General features: G+C 41.6%; 1 protein-coding gene across 1 annotated transcript in view; it reads right to left on the bottom strand.

Moving 5' to 3' along the window:
- Positions 1-191: 191 nt before the first annotated feature.
- The window catches only part of LOC103151216 (ephrin type-A receptor 4-like), a 30147-nt gene continuing 21673 nt past the window's right edge, over positions 192-8665 (bottom strand). Inside the window, exons 8-19 of the mRNA XM_016681282.1 lie at positions 8534-8658; positions 8211-8370; positions 8000-8111; positions 6514-6572; positions 5532-5645; positions 5254-5439; positions 5106-5167; positions 4768-4977; positions 3344-3520; positions 1281-1468; positions 944-1129; positions 192-404 (exon numbers count right to left, since the gene is read on the bottom strand). Coding sequence (XP_016536768.1) covers positions 287-404; positions 944-1129; positions 1281-1468; positions 3344-3520; positions 4768-4977; positions 5106-5167; positions 5254-5439; positions 5532-5645; positions 6514-6572; positions 8000-8111; positions 8211-8370; positions 8534-8658 — 1697 coding nt within the window. The 3' untranslated portion in view covers positions 192-286. The remainder of the gene's footprint in view (positions 405-943; positions 1130-1280; positions 1469-3343; positions 3521-4767; positions 4978-5105; positions 5168-5253; positions 5440-5531; positions 5646-6513; positions 6573-7999; positions 8112-8210; positions 8371-8533; positions 8659-8665) is intronic.

Below are 8665 nucleotides of genomic sequence, written 5' to 3'. Positions count from 1 at the left end.
AAAAGAAAGAAAAGAAAAGAGGCGAAATCAGAGCTAGAAAAACAGGATGAGGCATCAGTCAAAGCTCTCAGGAGCTCAGTGCTGTCTGTGCCCACGTCCAGAACGGGGTTTTGTAGAAAGCTCCACAGGATGGAAGTTCACAAAAGTGCTCCTCATTATAGTTTTCCTCTTATTTGCCTTCACTTCTTGTACTTCCACTGGTGAACAGTTCCTCTAAAGTGCACAGATGAGGTAAATCAAATTCTTCTCAAAAAAAAAAAAAACAGGTTTGTAACTGCTCACCAGTTCAGACCGGGACCATAGAGTGTTGCATGTGTTGCATTTGGGACAACATTTCCTGCTGCACACTCGCAATTAGTATGTCCTGATGCGACGGCGTGATTATTCCGAGTCTGTCCATCTCCCTGCGGGGAAACAAACACACAAATCTGGTTCAGATGTCTGGTGTGTATTTTGCCTCAAAGCACTCAGAAGCCTGTAGGAAAAAGATGCTCCAGATTTTTTCCAAAACGCAAAACACCGTGTGATGTAACGTGACGCTGCCACCAGCATGACACACGGTGGTGACAGCATCATGCTGTGGTGTTGCTTTTCTTCAGCGGAATCAGGAAATCTGATCAAATTTCTGAAAGGCAAAGCTTTCAGAAGTACAATGACGCTAAATATACACACTTGCAATAACTAAAAATGCATATTTTGCTTCCACTTTGCAAATTAACAACACTTTTTGTTGATCTGCCACATTAAGCCCAACGCAGCACATCAAAGTTATGCTTGTAACATGGCACAATGTGCTCGTGGTTCAAGTCGTAGAAATGCTTTTGCAGGAGCCTGCTTCCTATAAGCTGCACCAGGTCGTTTGGTGGTTATGTAGCAGAATCAGCATCAACACCATGTCGCTGTGTAATGCAGAAAAAGCACATTTAAAATAAGCTGCACTCACTGGTGTGTGAGAACCAGGAGGCTTTCAAGGCTGGAGTATCCTGCAGCTGCGAGGACGTCTCTGTATCTCTCCAACCCAATGGACTGCAGCCAATCGTACATCGACCACTGTGGCACACACGCCTCTGGTACGACAGACACACACACCTCTGATCCCACTCTGGACTCCAGCATGGTCCCCGGAGGTCTGCAGGAAAATAGAGTCATTCTCATTTTGCGGGAGACCGTTACTTGCAATAGTGATAAATTGGATATGGGAGTTCATGCGTAGCTATGCAAGTATTTGCCTTGGTGCATGTGCTTATTTTTATCTGTGTGCGTTGACATGCGCTATGTACCTGTCCCCTCCTGTGCGCCGCAGGGTGCCAGGGTTGCGTATAAGTTTATCCAACATGTTAAGGATCTGGCTGAAGGAGGGCCTGTCTCCTCGCTCTCTCTCCCAACAGTCCAGCATGAGTTGGTGGAGAACCACAGGGCAGTCCATGGGAGCAGGCAGCCTGTATCCTTCTTCTATTGCTTTAATCACCTTCAATAAAAGAGCAGGGATCGAGGATGACCTTTGAACCGTTGCGTCTGTCCGATAATTTTCAAAACTTGAGCCGTCTGTAAAATGACTGAACCAAACGCGAGTGCTTTCGGAAGAGGTGCCAGCAGCAGTTTGACGCAGCTGCGCTTCGGGCTAAATGTTATGCAGAGACCTGCCAAATGGCAATCAAAACATGCCGACGATCAGCATGTTCAATATGTTCGTCTTTGCTTTGAATGATAAACTAATTGAGCAAATTACCAGTTGCTTTGACCTTTAACTGCCACCTGAATACTTGACAGAAATGTCACAAAATACTGCAGATTAAAGTGAGTAGCACAGGCTACACATTCTGGGATAAAAAGCATTATTATTAAAGCACATACACATAATTTAAGATTCCCATGAATTGCAGTACATTTCAAATTTAGTGATATTTATGTGTCTTGTAACTATTGTTGACCTACCAGGTCATAATCCTGCAGCACACACAGTCGTGACGATACCACACCCAGAAAATATTTGACTAATGTTTGTTATGATATCAAGTAATGAAATAACAAATAAATAATTAAATAAAATACATAACTTAAATATTGAAAATAAAAAAACGATCAAATAAAATGCGAAGATAAAATAAAAAAAAGTAATACAAGTAAATCCAATGAGAATCCAAAATAAAACAAAACGCAAAACTATTAAGACAAAAGCTAAATAAATTGCTTTTTTAAAAGTTTTTTTTTTATTTAAAAAAGGGGATCTAGTTCCATCTACTAGTAAAAAAAAAAAAAACGTATACTCTGTTGCAAGCCTCAGGGCTTTTCCCCATAAAGGCACTCATCATTATATCTGCTTTAGTGGTGAACAATGAGCCAAACAAACTCCTCTGTGGCTTCCCAGGGTGTGATTTCAGACAGTGTGCTCAAGTTCTCAGATCGGAGACTGATGAGGCATGACAAGTCGATATAATGAGTACCTCTGCCGCAGACTCACTTAAGACAAGTGTGAAGGGAATAAAAAATAATCCCAAAAGACAAGAGCGGACTAAAAAGTGTGAATATGATTTATATAAAACCACTTAAGATTTTTCTTCACCAACCAGATTGACTTTCTCTTTTCTAAGCTGAAAACGTGACACTAAAAAAAAAAAAAAAAAAAAAAAAAAAAAAATATATATATATATATATACACACACACACACACACATACTGGACCATATCACATCTAAATTTAAATTTAGTTGCAGCTTGTTGGCTGCAGGATGAAAATAAACAATATAAAAAAAACACTTTACAGCTGTAACAAAATATCCTAAGAATAATTAGATTGGTGCACGGAAGCAATCCAAACTTGGCCTCAGCAGTGTTTGGAGACAATTTGAAAGTAATTTCTAAGTAAGTGCTGCGTTCAAAGACGGCGGCTGGAATGCAGTGGATAGGGTGCAAGTTATTTGGCCCTCCAATACGCTAAAAAAGCTGCATCTGTTTAATTTATTTTGCTATTTAAATTGGCTCGGGCTAAATCCCTTTTGGTGAGCGAGGAGAGGTAAAAGTTTAATTGGACTGCCACACAAAGTCACAGGACTTAAATCATGTTTAGAAAATTGTTCATTTCAACATTAATCCTCAAGTGCCCAACGAAGGGGCAATTAACAGTTGCTGAAAAGCGGGAACCGATGGGCTGTTTTCCTAAACCAGCACTATATTTGTACATTCCTCTAACCTCAAATATGGGTTCATTGTTCCTTTTGCATGAGGTCGTGTCCCCGTGTGCTATCAAAACACGTCATATAAACCTTTATGTGACGATAAAAGTGAAGTTGAGACATGGCAAACGTAAGTCAGTGATTCAAGGGAAGCCACTTCATTTACTCACATCCTGGTTGTTCATGTCCCAGTACGGCCTCTCTCCATATGAAACCACCTCCCACATGACTATCCCATAACTCCACACGTCGCTGGCCGTGGTGAACTTCCTGTAGCTGATCGCCTCTGGAGCCGTCCATCTGATGGGGATCTTCCCTCCAGGGGACAGGTAGGACCCAGTTGCCTCCTAAAATAGCAGCATAATTGATTCACTGGATGATGGAATACCTTTTGTTGTCTAATTTATTCGGTATGACTCACTTGTTCATTTCATCTCACTAGAGAAGAAGGGCTTTTCAAACGAAATCATTTTTTTGCTCTTGCACAGATGTCCATGCATTTGGCAAACTTTTTGCCAAAGTAGGTGTTTCAGTTAGTCAGACAGCTTTGGCAGCGTTCAAGTACGTGCGATTTTGTGAGTGAAAATGTGATAAAAACAGCCAGTAAATATTTACTCAATAAACAATGGAGGATATAAAACTGGTTTATTATCAATTCTGAAAGAGCCCTTCAAAAGTACTCCTTCCCTCTAAAACCCTTTTTTAGATTTTATCATTTAAACCAAAAACTTGATTGTATTTTTTTTTTTTTTTTGTGATTTTATATAATAGACCAGGGGTCTGCAACCTAAGTGGACCTTTGGACCTTTCACAATGACTCTTCAGAACTATTGTTGAAATGATAAAAAAAAAAACAACAACTAATATTTAAAAGTAGATGTAACAATAACATGCACATTTTGCATTTGTTAAAATGAAAAAAAAAATGTTTTGCAAAAGAATTTCACATTTGCAAAAAAGCAGCTGCATACAATGATATGAAATATGGCATGTCTTAAAACCTAATAATAAAACTTAAATGTTGATTCTTTGAAAATTACTGTAGAAAATACAGTAGATATACACAATAAATGAGAGGGTGTCTTTCTTTCAAAAGGTGTTGTAACTTCTGTGACTAATTTTTTCTTTATCTCTACAAAGGATAAAAACTGTAAAGGTTGCAGACCTAAGTAATAGACCAAGGAATTGTGCATAATTGCAAAGATGAGGGAAAATAATACGCTGCTTCCATAATTTTTAAATTAAAAATAGTCTGACAGCAATGAAAAAAAAAATCCAGTGCAGAAATTTGCTTTATTTCACTTTCACACCACAATAGAGCAATCCTATGGTGAAAAATGGTGAATAATACGTAAACCTCCTTAGTCAATACAGATGACACAGTTTCAGAGGTGAAAATGTTTGAAAAACCATGCAATAATTTCTATCTGCACCACTTTGGGTTGGTTTATCTCATTGAAATCACAAAAGCAGGATATCTGCTGTTTGTGATTGCAACGTGGAAAAATGGAAAACTTCAGGGGCTGTGAATATTTTTGCAAGGCGCCGTATGTTTTCTTCATGCTCCATCCAGTTTTGCCTTTGCAGCTCTTACCCTCGTAGTGTAGGCGGCCTCGGGGTCGTCCTCCAGAACTCGGCTCAGGCCGAAGTCGGACACCTTGCACACCAGGTTGCTGTTGACCAGGATATTTCGAGCCGCCAGGTCTCTGTGAACGTAGCTCATGTCTGACAGGTACTTCATACCCGAGGCGATGCCGCGCAGCATACCAACCAGCTGGATCACCGTGAACTGGCCGTCGTGTTTCTGAACCATTAATATCACAGGAAAAAAAAAAAGAGGGGTCTGATTAACTCACAGCGGATGAAGACATTTCATCAACCAATTAAAACTACGTTTATGTTCGTTTTGTAGAAGAAAACAGATCAACGTACACGTAAAAAGGCATCCAGAGATCCGTTTTCCATATATTCCGTGATTATCATCAGAGGCTTGCCTAGTGAGGGGAAAAAAGTTTGAGATATTCCAGTTAAACCGTGCTCCACAACTTTCATACAAAACCAGAACAACAGCACCACTTACACCTGGTGACGACACCCTCCAACCTGATGATGTTCGGGTGGTCAAACTGTCCCATGATGGACGCCTCGGACAGGAAGTCCCTCCTCTGTTTGTCCGAGTATCCTGCCTTCAGGCTCTTGATGGCCACGTAGATCTCCCTCTTCCCCTGCGAACGCAGCCGACCGCTGCACACCTCCCCAAACTCTCCTACACGTGCGCAGCAAAACAACAATGTCGGTGCCAAGCCAGCATGTGTGTGTGGGTTTGTGTGTGTGCTTGCGCGCCAAAGCGAGACTTACCTATGCCAATAACCCTCTCGATGTGAATATTGCTAACATCTATTTCCTTGGCAAACTCGTGGATGGCCTGATCCGGGTCCTCATACATAAACGGGTCCACATAGATTTTGACTCCTACCATGGAAGGGAGGCGGGAGCGGACGAGGAAACGAGGGAGGAGATGGATGAACGAAGAGGAGGGCGAGAAAAACGAGTTGTGTAACTGCATGTTATGTAAGAGTGCTTAGGAAAGTGTGCACAACAAACAGAATCTGAGCGATAATAAAGAGAAGGATTATCTCTAAAACTTTGTAAAATTCTCTCCTGTTACAATCGCACGCTTTAGTGCATTTCAGTCTGATTTGATGTGGTAGATAAAAAGTAAGTGCTCCATAAATATGGAGCTCAGGTAAATGGATACAACGGTTTCAAATTTTTTAAAACAACGTTAAACACTTGATAAAAGCTGTGAAACTCCTAAAAAAATTTTTTTTAAATTGAACAATGTGGTCAAAAATTGCTACATGAGAGGAAAACACACTATCGCATCATGAAATCTGGTGGTGGCAGAATCAGCCTTTAGGTCAGAGCTGAAAACATATGGAGATAGATATAGGGAGATTGTAGGAACTGTTTGAGGCTCCAAATGATTTTAATGAGTTTTACAATCCATCAGGACAACAAAGCAATTATAGATTACAGTCTGAGCTACAATAGACATGCTCAGGTTAAAGGAAATAATCTAGTCAAAGCCCTGACCTAAATCCAATTTGGAATTGGTGTCAAGACTTGAAAATTGATGTTCCCAGATACTCTCGGTTCAATGTGAGCCGGTTTAAAAGAAACAACGGAGGAAACATTCACTCTACAGAAATGCAAAGCTGGAGGAGACATTCCCCTGAGGAAAAGGTATGTGGTTGTAAAGGGACCCATCCAGAAAACATTAAAGAAGCATGAATATTTTTACAAAGCACTGTATTGGCTTCTTGTGTGTGTTCAGTACCTGGGTTCAGATGTTTCTCCTCTTCCGCGTCCTGCTTGGTTTTGCTGTACTTGCTCCTCCTGAGGAGTCAAACACAACGCATTCTTCACACAAAGACCAGCAACAAACGCTAAAAGTTTGGTTACTTCCCAAGAGTCTCGTAGGAGTTTTGCAGCGACGTCACTTGACAAAAAGCGTACATGTCCTACATTTGTTTTTAATATTTTTTTTGTCCTTTCTCAGAGCTGCTCTTAAGTTGAGTTGTCCTTCTAAGGATTTGCGGCAAACAGAAGGCGACAACAATGAGAAGGAGAGAGCGACGGCCTGCAGGGAAGCACCAGATGAAAGCATTTTCAGGCACAGAGGGAGGAGGGGCGACGCCTCAGGTAGCGGCAGATAAAAAGGTGTTTTCTATTAAACAAAGAAACTGTCAAAACCTCCTTTTCTTTCTGAACAGGTGTGAGTGAGTGAGTGTGTGTGTGTGTGTGTGTGTGTGTCAGTGAGTTTGGTTGTGGACACCGGAGCGTGTTTGTGCGCGCGCGCGTGCACGCCGGCTAACACGTAAACCGCGCAGCTGAACACATTAACAGCAAGTCTGGGACAAAGGGATAATCACTGTCTCCACTCTAATCCCCCTTTTAAAAAAAAAGCTGCAGGTAACACAAGTTATTTAATCTCACTGTTGAAGGAGAATCCGGAGACTTGTGTGTGCGTTGCTGCGTACTGGATATAAAACCCCCCCCCAAAAAACAAAAAAAACAATGCTAATTAAATTTTTATGTGGTAGTCCTGCTTAAAGCAGGGCGTTCTAGGTGAATTTAAACTTCCTTTATCTTTCCCAACTTAAAATTAAAACATTTCCGACCAACGCGAACAGTTTCTGCTGCTGCACCTCGTTGCCTTTGTGTCGTACCCTTGTTTGCTTTCTCAGTGGAATATTGTCTGTGTTTCAGCATGTAATTGCGTGCATTGATCCTGTTGGGTGTATTCTCTTGGTAATCTGCAGTGATTAGCTGTTCCAACAGTCTAATCCTAAAAGAAGGTTACATTTATTGATTGTTGAAGAGTAGAAACATTTTTTTGTTGTTGTTGTTCCGGGGGAATAGGAGGAGGGGAGCTTTATGAGCCAGAACACAAACAGAAACAACAGTTGGAACAACAACGGGCAGATTTAGAAAGCGAAGAAGGAAGGAAGAAAGGAGGAAAGGGAAGGAAAGGAAAGAGTTGTAGTTTAGCAATATATCAATCAAATCCATGTTTTTCCCAGACCTTTCCAGATGGTGCATTAAACCCTGCTAACAATGATCTCTTGCAAAAGTAAAGTGCTTTTAGATAATGGAAAGTCGCTTCGTAATTAGGACTCCTCTGTTACTCTTCTATAATGTCCCCCTGAATAACACTTAGACTAACATAAAATACTAAGACACTAATCGTAACCACTCGAAGTAACATGAAAAGGACAAAGACGACTGTTTTGACTGAAGTGTGACCTTGTGTGTTTCTATACCTGCGACTTATGATGAAGACAGCCGCCGATATGAACAGTAAGACTCCCACCCCACTGACAGACAGCAGCAGGAAGGCAGAGTTCACGCCTTCTCCGATCAATGGAAAGGGATCTAACAGAAAGAGATGAACATTTATCTTTTTTTTATTTAAATTAATACTACCGATTGAACGTTTTGTCCTAAGGCTACAGAGTATGCCTGGGTTAGCACCTGAATTGGTGGAGAATTCAAACGGAGCGCTGTACTCGCCATATCCCGCGGCGGTGCGAGCGCGAACATGAAACACGTACACAGTGAGCGGGTTGAGGCCCGCCACGTCCACACTCCGGAGGAAGGTCCTCATTATGCGGTACGACCTCTCCCTCTGATCCTGATTAGACGAGACAAAAAACAAAACAAAAAAAAAAACACTGTCTCTTTCAAATGTCTGACAGCAAAGACCATCCACACCAGGAGTGAAACAGAAACCGCGTCCCAACGTGTTGACATTCACGCAGCCGTCTGGGCCGCGTTAACCTATGGGGGCCGCTCACCTTTTCGTAGAACTTGACCTCGTACTCCAGGATGACCCCATTTGGTCGGTCGGGCTGTTGCCATGCCAACGACAAGCTGTGCCTTGTTACGTCGGTGAGTTGGATGGATGAAACCGGAGAGGGAGCTGAGAG

The sequence above is a fragment of the Poecilia formosa genome, unplaced genomic scaffold (assembly GCF_000485575.1).
Source record: "Poecilia formosa unplaced genomic scaffold, Poecilia_formosa-5.1.2 Scaffold275, whole genome shotgun sequence".
Taxonomy (NCBI): domain Eukaryota; kingdom Metazoa; phylum Chordata; class Actinopteri; order Cyprinodontiformes; family Poeciliidae; genus Poecilia; species Poecilia formosa.
Note: the sequence above shows the minus strand (reverse complement) of the source record. Positions and strands in the feature narration are given on the sequence as shown.